Source organism: Miscanthus floridulus, chromosome 3 (genome assembly GCF_019320115.1).
Source record: "Miscanthus floridulus cultivar M001 chromosome 3, ASM1932011v1, whole genome shotgun sequence".
Classification (NCBI taxonomy): domain Eukaryota; kingdom Viridiplantae; phylum Streptophyta; class Magnoliopsida; order Poales; family Poaceae; genus Miscanthus; species Miscanthus floridulus.
The window spans coordinates 25714445-25732069 of NC_089582.1; the positions used below are offsets into that span (position 1 = coordinate 25714445).

General features: G+C 48.8%; 1 protein-coding gene across 1 annotated transcript; it reads left to right on the forward strand.

Annotated features, from left to right (window-relative positions):
• Positions 1–7532: 7532 nt before the first annotated feature.
• Positions 7533–8102, forward strand: LOC136543355 (uncharacterized). The gene has a single exon (XM_066535827.1). It carries the CDS (start codon positions 7533–7535, stop codon positions 8100–8102), a length of 570 nt encoding a protein of 189 aa, XP_066391924.1.
• Positions 8103–17625: the final 9523 nt, after the last annotated feature.

A 17625-nucleotide genomic window follows, 5' to 3' on the forward strand; every position in this document is an offset into this window, starting at 1 on the left:
TGGTAGTAGTACTTCCTATCAATGCTACTATGTTGTCATTAGGATATATTGCAGCCTTATCAGGTCTAGATCAGTCCATTTAGAACATGTACTTACAATCTTTTCCTTCACAGGCTCACAAAAACCGGTCTTGCTGCTGCAGTGTAATTCCTTGAAAAGATCGATTGCAGTGGGCGCCACATCTTTATATTTGTTTTGTTTCTGAATTAACATGCAAACAATTTGTAAATGTTAGTTTAGAATCTACAAAATAGTTCAACACAGAATAAACATTGAACACACACACATAATGTTTTGTATCTTACTAGGACATGGGTGTGTGCAATGAAGCATCTAGATCCTGTCCTTTGAGCGAACTGAACTTTCCCACGATTCTCAATGTTTTTGACACACCTTTCCTATAAGATATATCATAGTATGAAAGGATCAGGTTATAAAGGTAGTTTCATTTAGACAAACTGTGAGCTATATATCTGCGTAAATGACTCAGAACAGTAAAGTAAAATAATGCGGCAGACAAGAATCAATTTACATTATATGACAACTACTAGAAGTTTTTTCATGCAACATACTGGATGTTTCAAAAAAAAGAACAATGCACATACATATCTAATTAAATATCTTGATGTACTCCTGGAGAAACCAAGCATGCCCAAGAATGAATGGAAGGAACTCTATACCTTATGCTTAGGGCTTGATCATAGCTCTATGAGTGCAATCCATTGTTCATCAGTCATACTCCTGACCGGAGATGTTGTTCTCACTTCATTTGCAGGTACTCCATCAAAGTAAGCCCTCTTCAGCTTGTGCCTTAATTGCCGTTGCCCAGTCTTGAGCAAATCAAAGCATGCAGCTTCTACTTCCTTGTCTTTAGGGTCTATGGTGAATTTGATCTAGTGAAGAGCATGTCCAGAGCACGTAGATTAGAAAAAGAGGCATTCAAACCTTAACAAAAAAGAGAACATTAATTGTGTTGTTGGAAAGACTTTCTTCTACTTACACCCATCTTTCCCATGTAGTCTTTAAAAGGATTTTCATCGTTCTTTTACTCCTTCCAATGTGTATATATTGGTATGTGTTGCCTCAATATAATACCTCCCTCTGATGCAAGCTTTGCAGCTTGCATGGGTGCCTCTGGCCTTCTTTTCCCTTTAGCAATAACCAACGGCATCTTACTGTTTAAACCATGGCATATCCTGTCCAAATCTCTGCCCATACTTCTGCCCCTGCTGCGTTGAGTAATCAAGTTATCACTTGGTTCACCTAAAAATAATGAGCTTTTCACGATTAGCGCACATCATAAATTTTTCATGAAAATAGGCAAATCATATTTCTTGGAGTGGAGCAATGTTTTCTTGCCTTCAAAGCCTGTTTGAATCTGCTCATCATCTTGTGTAGAATAGTCAACAGCAAGCAATGCATCTTCTTGTGCATTTGTAGTTGTACCATGGATACCTTCCTCAGTTGATAGTTCCCTCATCCTCTGCCTAGTCATTCTAGTGGTTTGCTCTTGTCCAACAGGTGGCATGACTCTCTTTGAGCCTCTTGTTCCGACAGTATTCCTGATGGTATTTTTTGACAAAATGCTCCTCTCCATGGCCTACATAATACAAGGAAAAAGTTACAACCAGCAACCTGCAAAGCCTCATTAGGCAAAAAAACAAGCAGAATTGGTACCTCGCTAATAACCCCTCATCTTCACAGTCCTCACTCTCCTGACTTGTATACAGAGATCTAGAAACTTCATTGTCTTCACCCTTTCTCTCCACAGATGTATTGTTCACTATGGGCACTAATGTCTTGATACCAAGCCTCTCCAGCTCTCGGTTGTTTTTCATTATTTCTTCATTCCTTGAACGCTCATATTCAGTAATAGGCGCCTCTGTAAAAATCATTTGAGAATAGTTAGAAGGTTGGAATTTAATGAGATTATATGCCTCTGTAAAACCCAAGAGCCTACATATATGCTGCTGCTGGACAGGCTCTAGAATCTTTGTTGCTGCTGCTAGATTATAGAGATAAGCTAACTGTATGCTGCTGCTGCTAACTGAGATATAATTGCTTATACAACTCTCTGTGGGAACGGTAGTGCCTTATTTGATTGAATTCCATGTGCAGAGACGCTGCAACGAATTCGTGAGAGGACCAGGATCGCAATGCACGACCCCAAGGTGAAGTCATGTAAGAATTATTGTTATTGTTTACGTGGTCTGCTGTATTTACTATATTGTCACATGCTGATTGCTTATTGTTAGCTGTGTGTTTGAGCTCACTACCTATGGGGGGTACGACCCCGGATACCCACGGCAGACCACATGGGCTGCGCCCCTAGGGGTGGCCCAGCCCACAAGAAGAAGCCTTGCGAGGCACGACTCTGTCCGGCGCCTTCTGCAAGACATCGAGAAGACATCCTGAAGATACTACGAGATCTGTTAGGATATGTATGATCCCAAGATTCCTGTAATCAGTTATTACTTTTCGATTATCTCTTAGATCTAACCGACTTGTAACCCTGCCTCCCGGACTATATAAGGTGGGCAGGGACCCCCTCTAAAATCATGGCATATCATACGATAGCTAATACAAACCAACAGACCACAGGAGTAGGGTATTATGTCATATTGACGGCCTGAACCTGTCTAACTCGTGTGTCTCCGTTGCCTTCTTGTTCTTGATCTCGCGCTCCTCTACCGATCAATCTACCTTCGTGGGATACCCCTCGGAGGATTGCCGATGATAATCTGTCGACAGTTGGCGCGCCAGGTAGGGGTGTGCGTGCTGTTTCCTTGTCGAACAAGATGGCTTTTTCTGCAGGCTCTTCGTTCCTTCCACAGCCCGACCAGATCTTCACGGTCGGATCCATCTCATGGGTCATCAACGCTGACAGAGTCGGAGAGCTCCTCGAGCCGGAGAAGATCGTTTCTACGCCGCCCACCCCTACGCCTACAACTGCAGATCCGATCTCGGAGGCGATTTCGAGATCTCTTTCGGCAACAACTCGCTGTCCGCTTCCTCGCTACCAGAGGAGGCCGATCAACAACGACGATCTGATTGAATCTATCGATCGGGTTGGACTGAAGCTCGCCGATTGTCTCTTCGTCGCCGAATCGGCACTGGACACTCTGGTTCAGCGCCGACCACCCTCCGATCCAGATCTATCGGAGGGTGCTTAGGAAACTGCAAGGGCTATGACCCTACCTTTCGGATTCTCCAACAACGCCGCCACTTACCAGCATGCCCTAAGGGGCAAACTTGCCGACCAGATCGCCGTCCAGCTCCCACTGGCTGTCAACACACTACACTTAGGCCGGAGCCCTAGGGCGCACCTCCAGACCATCCTGGAAGAAACTCTGGGCTCCGAGTCTCAAGGCTCTACGGAGACCCTCACCAAAACCTTCTCCGATCAATTTCTCCTCTCACCCTTCCGGGGTGGTGCAATCTTCAACGTCAGCATCGACAGCCCTCCTCAGAACGGCGAAACTGAGGAGGAGCGCACTACTCGGGAAAGCCGAAACGTCAACCGCACACAGCAGCGAGAGAACGAGGCAACCATCACAAGGGCCGAGGCTGCTCGGAATAATCGGCTTGACTCTCAAGGAAGACCGCTCCCGCTCTACTGCGACCTCGACGAAGAATTTCTCCGCGTCGACGGCCACGACGTCTTCAAGACTCCAAGTGCCAATTTGGCAGTAGTCGCCAACGAGCTCGCTTGTTTCCCTCAAATGCCCAAGCTCGCCAAGATCACCGCCATGCTTAAAGCGGCTCACTGTTAGGTCAATGAGATCCGCGAGGACCAGAGACCTTCATGCTCTATGAGCATGATTCACCGATCAGCTGTGCTGAGGTTCAACCGCCGCCCAAGTCAAAGCCGTTTCGCCGACCAGTCATTACCTCTCCAAGGGGTACCCGAGGGGCATCGCGCCGAATACCATCGCCAACACGACCAGGAGGTCGAACAGGATGCTAGAGTACATCTCAGCAACCTCCGGGATGTGTGGCGGCGTATCGAGCACTGTCGCTTTGGTCGCCACAAAGATGAAGTACGTCGCTGCCAGGATTATGAAAGGGAGTACGGCAACCTAGACTCAGCCCTCGAGCCTATCCCCGACCACAACGCCGCAGATTACGGTGTCAACAATCCTGAGGGGCTTCCGGCTTTCACAAAAGATCTCCGAACGCTTCGATGGCCCCGTGGTTTTAAGATCATCGGGGTCGAGCCCTACGAAGGAAGAATGAACCCAACTCAGTGGCTATAGGCTTATGCCACTACCGTCCGTGCCGCGGGAGGAGACACCAGCGTTATGGCAAATTATCTCCCCGTCATGCTCACGCCACCCACCATGAGCTAGTTCACCAGCCTTACGCCAGACTCCATCAGCTCATGGGAAGAGTTGAAGAAAGTCTTCACCGACAACTATATGGCCACGTGTACTTGACCCGGCACGAACCATGATCTCAGCCGCATCAACTAGAAGCCATCTGAGCTCCTCCGTAGGTACATCCGGCGTTTCTCCGAGATGAGGAATTCTATCCCCAACATTACGGAAGCTGAAGTCATCATTGCCTTTATCCGAGGACTCCACCATCGCGAACTTCGCTCCAAATTCAACCGTAAGCCACCAACCGGTATCGGCGAAATGATAACTACCGCCAACCAGTACACCGATGCAGAGGAAGCCGAGGTGCTATTCAACGAGGATGCAGGCACTCAGCGACCACCCCACCGATGCGACGATTGCCCCGACGACCGACGTCACAATGACCGCCGCCCCGACGACCGTAGCTATCATCGCGATAGCGGTTGTTATCGAACAGGAGGACAAAGGCCTAGCCAAAATTGCCACCGTCGACCAGAACACATCTTCACCGCCGCTAGTCAACCTCACGCCAAGCATAACTACGACGAGCAGTACCAAAAGATACTCGACGGCTCGTGCCCTCTTCATAAGAACGCCAAACACAAGATGAAGGACTGCATTGGTCTAGCCAGGGAGTTCCAGGACAAGAGGCTCGACAACGACGCCAACAACGGAACAGGAGGTCACTGACCGCTTGGGAACAACAACAACACCTTTCAGGACCACGATAAGGTGGTCTCCACCATCTTCGGGGGCCTCGCCTCCACTGAGAGTCGAAGGGAACGAAAGCTTGCTGCTCGACGAGTGCTCGCCGTTGCTTCAGAAGAAACTACCGCCGACCCCAGCTATTGCCCATGGTCCGAGATCCCCATCACCTTCAGCAGGGCTGACCAGTGGGCAGACATACCATACACAGGGCATTTCCCCCTCGTCCTTGACACAACCGTCTAGAAGGTGCTATTCAGAAAAGTCATTGTTGACGGTGGCAGTGCTTTGAACCTACTCTTCGCCGGAGCCCTAAGGGAGTTGGGCCTCACGATATCAGATCTCACACCCCCGGACTCCTCCTTCTAGGGCGTGGTACCTGGAAGGGCATCCAAGCCACTTGGAGAAATCACCTTGCCAGTACAGTTCGGCATGGCAAGCAACTACCGCATCGAGCATATCAACTTCTACGTCGCCGACTTCGACACCGCCTACCACGTCATACTTGGCTGGCCAGCTCTGGCCAAATTCATGGCCGTACCACACTATGCGTATCTAGTGTTGAAGATGCCTTCGCCTGCAGGAGTCCTGGCTCTGCAGGCCAACCTTTCCGTCGCCTATGCCTACGAGACAGAGAGTCTCGCCCTCGCCGAAGCCACCGACCTCTCCATCTAGATGGATAGTGTGGTCGCCGAAGCCAAGACAGTACCCACCGATGACATGGAGATTCTAGAGCTAGAGCTTCCTCGCGCCTCCGCCAAGTCCAAGGAAATCAAGGAGGTCGGCCTCGGCCTCAATGACGCTTCCAAGACCGTGAAAATTGGGGCTCACCTTGACCCCAAATAGGAAAGCGCGCTCGTCTCCTTTCTACGTGCCAACGCCGATGTGTTTGCTTGGAAACCTACAGACATGCCAGGGGTGCCACAGGAGAAGATCGAGCACTCCTTGAATGTCTCGCCGACCGCCAAACCGATCAAGCAGAAACTTTGCCGATTCACGCCAGACAAGAAGGAGGCTATTAGGGTAGAAATAAAACGGCTCTTAGCTACCAGGTTTATAAAAGAAGTATATCATCCAGATTGGTTAGCAAACCCTATTCTTGTTCAAAAAAAGAATAAAGAATGGAGAATGTGCGTTGATTATACTGATCTTAACAAACACTGTTCTAAAGACCCCTTCGGCTTGCCTTGGATAGACGAGGCTGTAGACTCTATCGCCGGCTGCGAACTACTCTCTTTTCTTGACTGTTACTCCAGCTATCATCAGATCTCCCTCAAGGAAGAAGACCAGATAAAGATGTCGTTCATTACACCTTTCGGAGCATACTGCTACAAAACTATGTCCTTCGGACTCAAGAACGCTGGGGCTACCTATCAAAGGGCCATTCAGATGTGCCTCGACCAGCAAATCGGCCGCAACGTCGAAGCATACATCAATGACATGGTCGTCAAAACCAAGACAACCGACAACCTTATCACCGACCTTGAAGAAACCTTCGCCAATCTAAACAAGTACCGATGGAAGCTGAACCCTTCAAAGTGCATCTTTGGAGTTCCATCTGGTATATTGCTGGGCTACATCGTCAGTGCTCGAGGCATCGAGCCTAATCCTGACAAGGTCTCCACCATCACCAATATGAAATGGCCAACATGTGTTAAGGATATACAAAAGCTTACAGGTTGCATGGCTGCTTTAAGCCGCTTCATATCACGCCTTGGTGAAAAAGGACTACCTTTCTTTAAGCTCCTCAAGGCCTCCGAGCACTTTTCTTGGTCGGAGGAGGCAGACTCAGCTTTTGAGCAGCTCAAGTTGTTCTTAACAAAACCTTCGATCATGACAGCGCCACGGCCAGATGAAACTCTACTGATCTACATCGCCGCCACTTCTCGCGTCGTCAGCACGTCTATTGTCGTCGAACGCGAAGAGTCTGGGCACGCCTACAAGGTGCAACGCCTGGTATACTTCATCAGCGAGGTGCTTAATGAGCCCAAAACTCGCTACCCTCAGGTACAGAAGTTGTTATACACAATTTTGATTACATCGCGAAAGCTCCGACACTACTTCGAGTATTACAAGATCGCCGTGGTTACTGAGTTCCCTCTGGGGGACATTCTCCGCAACAAAGAGGCCAATGGCCGCATCATTAAGTGGGCTGTTGAGCTCAGCACTTACTCCATTGAATTCAGAAGCAGACCTACCATTAAGTCACAAGCGCTTGCTGATTTCATCGCTGAGTGGACCAAGATCCAAGAACCCATTACCGCCACTTGCCCCGAGCACTGGGTGATGTATTTTGACGGCGCCCTTAACATCAGCGGTGCTGGTGCGGGCATTCTATTCATTACGCCGACCAAAGATAAGCTCCGCTATGTCCTCCGGATACACTTTCCGGCCTCCAACAACGCCGTGGAATACGAAGCATGTCTCCATGGTCTACGAATAGCTATCGAGCTCGGCGTCAAATGACTTATGGTCTACGGAGACTCTGTGCTGGTTATCAACCAGCTCAACAAAGACTGGTCATGTTCTAGTGAGAAGATGGACGCATACTGCGCCGAAATCAGGAAGCTTGAAGGGAAGTTCTACAGTATCGAGTACCACCATGTGGTACGAGATCAAAATCAACCAGCCGGCCACCTCTCAAAAATAGGTTCGTCTCGTGTCCCGGTTTCCCCGGGGGTTTTCGTGCAAGATCTCCTGGTGCCATCCATTAAAGAAGAAAAGGAAGTTGAGGAGGTTCCCCCTGCCGAGCAGTTGGTACTTGCGATGACTTCACCGGTCGCCGATTGGAGGGAGCAGTTCATCAAGTACCTCACCAACTCTGAAGTACCCGCCGACAAGACCGACACTGAACGACTAATCCGCCGAAGTAAGCACTACATGTTGGTAGATGGTAACTTGATGAGGAAGAGTGCCAAGGAAGGGATATTGCAGAAGTGCATCCCTCAAGACGAAGGAGCGAAGCTGCTTCACGAAATTCATTCTGGTTCCTATGGCAATCACGCGGCCTCGAGAAACTTGGTTGGCAAAGCTTTCTGAGCTGGCTTCTACTGGCCCACGGCCATCTCCGACGCAGAAGACCTCGTCCGACGCTGTGAAGGATGTCAGTTCTTCGCCAAGCAAATACACGTACCAGCACAGGAACTGCAGACCATCCTAGCTTCTTGGCCTTTCGCATGCTGGGGACTAGACATGATTGGGCCTTTCAAGCCAGCGCCAGGAGGTTTCCGGTATGTATATGTCGCCATTGATAAGTTGTCCAAGTGGATCGAGTACAAACCACTCATTTCAGCTACTGCAAAGAAAGCAGTCGACCTCTTTGAAGATATCATACACAGGTTCGGTCTCCCGAACAGCATTATCACCGACCTCGGAACCACGTTTACCGGCCACCATTTTTGGGACTTCTGTGAAGACCGGTGCATCTCCGTTAAATACGTTTCCGTGCTCATCCTAGAGCTAATGGCCAGGTTGAGCGGGCTAATGGTATGATCCTTGATGCCCTCAAAAAGAGGCTATATCAGAAAGAAGAAAAGCATCCGGGCAGATGGCTCAAAGAACTATCGGCTGTGGTCTGGGGACTGCGCACTCAAGCTAGTCGCAGTACCGGTGTGTCTCCATATTTTTTGGTCTACGGCTCAGAGGCCATACTACTAGCAGATGTTGCCTTCCAAGCACCCAAGGTGGAAAATTATGTTGAAGAGCAAGCCGCGGCTGTTCGGACAGAGGACATTGATTGGGCCGAGGAAGAACGCCTAATCACCTGCGTCCGTACAGCCAAGTATCTAGAAGTTCTGCGAAGGTACTATAACCGCAACATAAAAGGTCATTCATTCACCATCGGCGACCTTGTTCTCTGCAGAAAAAAAGGACCGAAGGGTTGCACAAGCTTTCTTCCCCTTGGGAAGGGCCCTACGTCGTCAAAGAGGTCACCCGACTAGGATCTTATCACTTATGTGACTTAGATGGGATTGATGTTCCAAACTCATGGCACATCGAGCACCTTATACGTTTCTACCCTTGAAACGCTCCAGATATGTACTCTCCATTTCATGATGAATAAAGTTTTGGTCTCCATAATTTGTCTCCATTTTTTCCCTTTTAACTTTCGATCTCCGCGTACGGTCGCCGAGCATTATGATACTCCATAACGATCTCCAAAACGCCGAACGCGATTTCTCCAAAACGCCGAACACGATTTCTCCAAAACGCCTAACACGATTTCTCCAAAACGCCGAACACGATTTCTCCAAAACCCCGACCACGTTTTCTCCAAATCGCCAAATCGTAGAGCATGTTTTCCATATAGCGAAAACATTCTTTGATCGGAGAGTAACATTTTTTCTTTGTTCTCTTCAAAGAAGACCCAGTCTTCGATTTCTCCCTACACGTACTACGGGCTCCGCGCTCTACGTTATGGGTGGTCGGCTGCGGTCCTTTGGTCACACCTGTTTTTCCTACATGTCTACGGGCTCCGCGCTCGACATTATGGATTATGGGTCAGCCACGGCCGAGAGTTCAACATAGAATACGTTGCTCGGGCGCCGCTTGTGTTGCCTTTATCTCCGAGTTTGTTTAACAACTACCGACCAGAACACGTTCAGCGCTATTTTCTATGGAAAAGACTCAGCCACCAATTTTTCACTGCACGTGCACGGGCTCTGTGCTCGACGTTATGGACTATGGGCTGGCCAAGGCCATAGGGACCAGCAGCAGACCCACTGGTCAGATGTTAGTTGAACTACGCATAACCGCGTCCGGTTTGAAACTTCGAAGCTTATTTCGCTAAATTATAAGCAAACTGCATATATTGCATATACAAGCACCTAATGACAAATATTTGATAAGTATTTGTTTCTTGCGCTTTCGCGCTTTCTAACCATACTGCCAAGATATTACAGATGATGTCTACCGAGGAGATCATTATGCTTCGCCACTACCATCATTCTCTCCGAACAGGTATATATCGCCGACCAACTTTTTCGCCGCGTCCTCCACCTCATCTTCAAGCCGCTGGGTCTCCGCTTCGCTTAGCCCTTCGGCGTACCCACCCCCTATTGCCTCCAGGTCAGTGGCTGGATAGTGGGATCGGACAACAGCAAGGGCGTGGGTAGCGGCAGAAACAATGGTGTTGCGGTTGAAGCTCTTAAAGCTTTCCCACGCCGTCTTGCATCTTTCGATGATAATATCCGAGCGAGGTGGCCTGCCGTCGGGATGAGGAGCAGTTTCTGGTTCGATGCAGTCGAGCACTGGTTTGATTCCGATTAATACGCCGTCAAATTTGTTCCTCTGGGTATGGGTGTCTTGCTCCAACACATCGAATTGTGCCTTGACCCTCCAACGGTAGTCTGCATGAATTTTGAAGTTCCATCAGGGAAGACATTAACCTCAGCAGAAAACCCGACCACGGGGTACTCACCATCTAGCTCCTCGGTCAGTTTGTTCGCTCGCTCTGTCTCCTTTGTTTTCTCCTCCCGGAGTTGCTCGAGGGCCTGGCGCAGCTGACCGAGCTCCGCATCTTGTTCTACAAATGCATCATTCATCAACAAAAGTAATCGTATCCAACTATGTGAGGCATTTTTGTGGATCGAACGTACCTCTCTTCTCCACAGAGACTTTTTGCCACTTTTCCAATTGCTCGGAAGCATCTTTAAGTTGTGTAGAGGCAGTAATCAGCTGCTCGGACTTGCTCTGAAGTTGTTCTTTTGCAGTCGCCAGTTGTCTAGACAGGACCCCCTTCTAGTATTCTAGGTCCCGCGCGTTGGACTCGACAAGGTCTCGCTCGCGCTGGGCCCTTTGAATATTCTTCTCTGAAAGGTTCATCGCCTCCTTGAGTTTTTTGTTCTCCTCGGCGAGGGGCTCCATCCTCTTAATCAACTGGTAACGGTGCTTGGCAGTTCGAGTTATCCCTTGGAAATGCACAATGACAATGACAGAAGGAAACAAACAATGACAACGAAGAATTTTCGGGATTCAGTATCAACCTCGATTTGTTTTACTACTCCGCCGAGGGTGGATTTCAGCCTCCTCATTTCTCTAGGGGTGTCCTCTTCCTCGACAACTACCACTTTGTCACCGCGCTTGCAAAGGATCCGGATGGATTGGGTTTGAGGCTCATCATGAACGATCTCCTCGACCTCATCCTCCTCTTCCGCAACAGTAGGGCTCACCATAGGGGGGCTCTGTGGCCGGACAGTGGGTCCAAGCATGACTTGCGACCACTCAGGGGGCACCGTTAGCTCCTCGGGTACCCCTGGTCTCGCCGACCCAGACTCTGCCGCCCCGCTGGCAACTAAAGTTTCAGCTCCTGAGGGTCTGGCGCTACCCGACGTTGCTTCGGGCATTGTTGCCGAGCCGGCCTCTGCTGATGCCGGTCCCTCACCATCTCCAGTTCCACCTACAACGGTTGTTGTTTGTTCCGCCGATTGCCGAGCACTAGGGGACCCTGACACGGGGGCGGCAGGCGCTACCTCTGCCTCGGGATCAGCTTAAGACTGCTTGTCAGTCTAGGCGGGTGACTTCGGATCCTCCATGTGACTTGCGCTGCGTCAGAACATTTGGTCAATCGCCCAAAAAACAAAGATCAAATAGCAAAACAATAACAATGCGAGGTTACTTACCGTTTGGTCTGCCGGTGTGCCTTTTTGAATCAGCGAGGTCTGTTCGAGCCCCCAGGTGCGGCTGTGGGGTCAACCTCTGTAGCATCGGGTGAAGGTCTGTCCTCCTCTATAGTTGGCATCTGCTCCTCTTGTTTTTCCGGTGTTTGCTCTGCCTATACCACCGGGTTTAGTCCCATCTGATGCTCGGGGACTCCCGTCGCCTGCTGCTCGGACACTTCATCGTTTCCCCTTGGTCGCTCCTCCACGCGTGTTATGCGTGAAGTTGTTTGCACGCTTGGGGGAGGAGGAACTGTATTGTCGTCGTCGTCAGACCACTCCATCACCACAGCCCTCCGCGGACGGCTAGTTTGGTCGCCGCCTAGTGATATACCGCCCGGTTTGCGGGGAGCGGTCATCGTCGTCTTCCTCTTCTTCCAAGCCGGCTCATCTGCCGCTGCCCGTTTTCCCCGAGATTTCTCCGATAACGGGGGGGGGGGGACGTGCCGTATGATCAACATCCGAATCTCTGGATTCTGATGAGATACCGATGGAACTTTCTTCAGGGTGTTCTGTTGGTCGGACGTCCACCGATGGCGGCCATTCAGCTCTCGGCATGTCAGAAAAAATATATTGCTCTGTCCTACGAATGGATCTTTGCATAAGTAAGTCAGTTCCTTGCTCGGCGAATCGATAATTGAACAATGCAGGGCAAGATTGTTACCTGAGGAGGCAGGTTGGTACAATTGAAGGCCTTCGTTTCTTTCAGCCAGCTAAATGAGGCGCTAGAGGTGAACAGTTATGTGGCGCGGCATATTACTTCTTTCCTTGACAGTCGTTCAGGTCTCTCCCGGGTTCCGTCGTCATCGCCCTTATAGTCAAAAGCAGGGTAGGCCCTTTCCTTGCAAGGATGGACATGGCGTACTATGAAGCTTGCTGCCACAAGTTCACCTCTCAACTCCATCCTTTGAATCAAGTCAAGGAGCTCCTTCACTTGCTCCATATCGACACTCCTTGGTCTCTCCGACCAGCTTCTTTGCTTCTCCGGGATATGGTGGACGTCGCAGCGGACGGCGGGGTGGTTCTGTTTCATGTAAAACCACTTGGCATTCCACCCTTTCAAGGAAGTGTTCAGTGGTACGCTGATATAATTGCTGGCCATTCCATCCCAGAGCTGCAGATATACGCCGTCGACCACCTTAGAGCCGCCGCCGCCTTTCTTCTTTAACCAAAATAAATGTCTAAAGAGGTTGAAGTGCGGCAGAATCCCAAGAAACACCTCACAGAAGTGAATAAAGATCGAGATGTGTAGTATAGTGTTGGGGTGGAGATTGCACAGATTGATCAACCAAAATACCAATAGATCTCGCAAGAAAGGATGAACAGGGAACCCCAATCCACGCCAAAAATAATCTTCAAAGACTACAACTTCATCGGTGTTAGGCATTGGAAAGGGCTCACCAATGGCTGGACGCCATCCGCCAGTGACGCGGTCAGGAAGCACGCCCGCCGTCACCATTCTTTCGAGCTCTGCTTCTCTGGTGCGCGACGGCGTCCACTCTTCATCGCGGCTGGCTCCGCTTCCCGCTTTCTTTGGGCTTGTTTTCTTTGGGTTCGCGGCTCTCCTCTTCGGCGCCATCGCTCAGATCTAGATACGGTCTGGTGTCGGCAGCGTTTGTGGCTGTGAATCTGGAGGTGTGGTGGCTGAGATGGAAGATGAAATGGCGAAGTGGCAAAGGTGGGCGGTGGTACTGTTACAACGCACTTTCCCCGCCTTTATAACTCAAGGGTTTTTGGGAAACCGTTCCCGCGATATGCGCCGCTGCGATTTCTCCGATGCGCCAAAATTTATCGCTGCCTTCAGTTGCTCCTCGCCTAAATATCGCCGACTTCTCTGCCATTTATTGAGGCTTAGTAACTGACACTGTCCAACTGTTACTCTGGTTTTTCCTCCACGGTTGGATTACTCCTATAACTCCGCCTGCAGCTCGGGGACTGGTGGTCTTTTCCGTTGGTTTTAGGTTGTTTTTCTGTTTCTGACCCTGGCACCACGTGACTGCGTCACCTACTGTCAGGCTCGGGGACTAAGTGGGCACACTTCACCTTGCGGTGAATGTGCTGTCTCTTTTTGGGCCACGCCCGGGGACTGGCCGCCTGCTCGGCTGGTTTTCTGCTTTTCTTCTAGTCTCTGATCCTGGCACCACAAGACTACATCATCTGCTATCAGGCTCGGGGACTAAGTGGGCACACTTCACCTCATGGTGAGTGTGCGGGATTTTTTCTCGAAGACTGCATGCCTATAGAGGAAGATTGACTCCTACAATTTTGTTCGGACTCTAAGTGGGCACACATGGTTCACTGTGGAGAAATTTTTGATTCTGTACTTGAGCTCCTTACACCCTTATGGCAAGCCGTACTTGGGTCATGCTGCTCGGCGATAGGTCACACTGCTCGGCGACGGTTCACGCTGCTCAGCGACAGGTCGTGTTACTCTGCAACGGTTCACACTGCTCGACGACGGTTCACGCTGCTCGGCAATTAAGCATGGTGGTTGGACCATGAGCTGGACTGCTCGGCATCATTCGCAACTGCTCGGACAAGCTCAAGGCGGCGTTGCACAACGAGTACAAGGTGCTCGGGGACTAGCTGTGGGGGGTACGACCCCGGATACCCACGGCAGACCACATGGGCTGCGCCCCTAGGGGTGGCCCAGCCCACAAGAAGAAGCCTTGCGAGGCACGACTCTGCTCGGCGCCTTCCGCAAGACATTGGGAAGATATCCTGAAGATACTACGAGATCTATTAGGATATGTATGATCCCAAGATTCCTGTAATCAGTTATTACTTTCCGATTATCTCTTAGATCTAACCGACTTGTAACCCTGCCTCCCGGACTATATAAGGCGGGCAGGGACCCCCTCTAAAATCACGGCATATTATACGATAGCTAATACAAACCAACAGACCATAGGAGTAGGGTATTACGTCATACTGACGGCCTGAACCTGTCTAACTCGTGTGTCTCTGTTGCCTTCTTGTTCTTGATCTCGCGCTCCTCTACCGATCAATCTACCTTCGTGGGATACTCCTCGGAGGACTGCCGACGATAATCTGTCGACACTACCTCATAAGCTTAGCATTGTACGCTAATTCAGACAAATCTTCCCTCCTTAAAAAGATGTTACCAAGCCTCATGCCAGTCCTTTTACTAGGAAATGGTGCCTCTTCCTGGCACTGTATAATGTTAGTCTAGGCCTTGTAGTCGCAACTGCTTGGTTGACTGAAGAAATACATTGAAACTTCCAAAAAAATAAGAGTAATGTTTCTACATGCACATATGATTAACATATGCTTGACTTGTTGAATCTTTGTGCACCAAAATTAAACTTTTTGAATGGGAGGAGATTACGGGCACAGCTGTGGAACTGGGGACTGCCCAGCAATTGTTCTGTCAGTGATCTGATGGTGAATTATAGGGGCCAAGTCGTTTTACAGTACATACTGGAATTGGACAAGTTAACCGGAGCAATTGTTCTGGCTAGCTAAAGCCACAGTACCAAAATTCGGAGATAGCAGATAAGTCTAACTAGTATTGCTGGGGCCCAGTGATATGGCTAGTACTAACTGGGCAAGGCTTGGCTCAGTTTGGCACGCGCGGGGGAATGGGGGTTGGGGGGGGGGGGGGTATGAGAGGAAGTTGGCTGGGAGGGGTTTATCCGTTAGATTCAGACTACAAGCCACATAAGTGATATCTGAAAATATGATACAGACCAAGATGCACAAAAAAGAAATTAGCTAGAAATAGAACAAACTGTGATTAAGCACCAGGAACAGAAACATGATTTTTAATCAATGCAAAATTTTGACATGTTTAAAAAGTTGATAATGGGAACATCCAATCCATCAGTGAAGATAGCGAGTTTCTTTCAAACTACACACTACAGTGATCTTCATACTGCTAAGCTGAAAATGCTTGGTGCTAATATAGGTACCAATTTTAAAGGTGATCCATTATATAGATATCAGAAATAAAAAGTTCCAGCCTCCCAATCATACTTATTTAACACAGCTAGTGAATCTCAGCCCCTAGTAGAATATTGTAGCACTCACTTGTAGCCATACAGATTAAACAAATAGCTGTACAAATAGCACTCACTTGTACCCATACAGATTAAAAAATTACAAATAAAAAGACCACACTCGCAATTGTATGGACTACATTTACAATTTAACAAGAGGATACACGGGCAAAAGGGGACTATTGAATAACAAAATCATTTGATTGGGAATTTTCTAGCAATTCTTCAGTGATAAGGTCTTAAGACAAATAAAGTGTTGAGTTGTGATCCAAATTCAGTTATGTATAAGATAAAGGCTAACTTCTGCCGGAGCGAAGCGAGGCCCGTCGCCGGGAGGCTTGGGTCGAAGCGACGCCTATTAGGGTTTTCCATCTCTATATTGCCTATCGTTTATAACATAAAGATGGTAGACGATGAACCTTTCCCATTGTCTTCCTCATACATGGTGAGCAGATTCACTACGCTAAAAAGTAGAGGCAAACCTAGAACTGGGGGATTCACTTAAATCCCACAAAAAATCAGAGAAAAAAAAATGAAAGGGTACTACCACTACGGCACTACACAAGTTCACGCAACAAGCAACTGAAAATCCTAACAGTAACTAAAAAATTTCAACAGATTTTCAGGAGTTTGTTTACCTCTTAGTTGCTGGCTGTTTGCTCCAACCTTCCGACCAGAAGCCATGGTGCTCCCACCTTTCGAAGTGGCGCGTGGAGTGGGGGGAGGGGGGTCACGGCTATTGGCGGGAGAGCAAGGGGGGTCGCACCTTTTGACAGACGGTGCCCGCTGCTTGACTAGGTGTGAGGAGTGGGGGCGGAGCCTGCTGGGGAGCGATGCCCGCTCGGGTCGGGCGGAGTGAGGGGGCAGCGCCGTGCTACGTCGGGGTCAGGCGGGCGGGCGGAGTGAGGGGCGGCGATTTAGATTTGGGAGAAATAGGAAGCATGTGGCGCCGGTGGGATAGAAATAGACGGCGGCAGGAGAAAATTTTGGGACAGTTTTCACCGGGAGAAAGAGGGAGCGCATGGCGTCGGTGGAAGAAGAATGGTGGCCGGCGGATGGATTTTTTGCGCTCGGCGTCGACGGATGAATTTTTTGCTCCCGGAGTCGGTGGGAGAAGTTGCAAGCGTAGTAGCGGCGGATGGTTTTTTTTGCTTTGGGATCCAGAGAGCTAGGGTTTAGTGAGACTGCTGGGCCTAATGGGCTGTTTTTTAGAACATACAAAAATTAAAGGTTTATTAAGCTGCTGGGCCTAATGGGCTCTTTTTTAGAACAGAAAAAAATTAAGGATGGAAAAGAAAAAATATTGAAATCTCATAGCCGCGAGTAAGTCGCCTATTTTTCGCGCCAAAAGTACACGCGTATGGCTGACGGGATTTGAACCTCCAACTTGCAACCTCACGTGTAGCACACCTAATCACTCCACCTCAAATTTCATTTGAGACTAAATAGATGATATTTTTCTTTAGTAGTCTAGATATTGTTGATCTCATTGAGATATAGAACATTTGGTTTTAGTCGTTTCTCCATCCAATGTTGTTTGGATAATTCAAAAAAATTGTAATTCAAAATATTATATGTGAAGTTGAGCTTATCATGTTAAAATTAAAATCATAAGTTGCGACGATTGTCTATTAGCATGTCATGACAAATTGCAACTCGTTGTAATATCGAAACCCTTTGGTTTACGACGATTGCTTCTAGATCTTAGTGACGGACATATAATTTTTGTCGTAAAGTCATACTCCCACCAAATAACGTCGTAAAACAAAATGACTTAGCGACAAATTTAGCTGTCGTCACGAGAAAATCGTCGTAGAAGGTCATACTTCTTGTAGTGATTCTAGGGTTTCATCGTCGTATTCCTCATCATCCTCGTCGTTAACAATA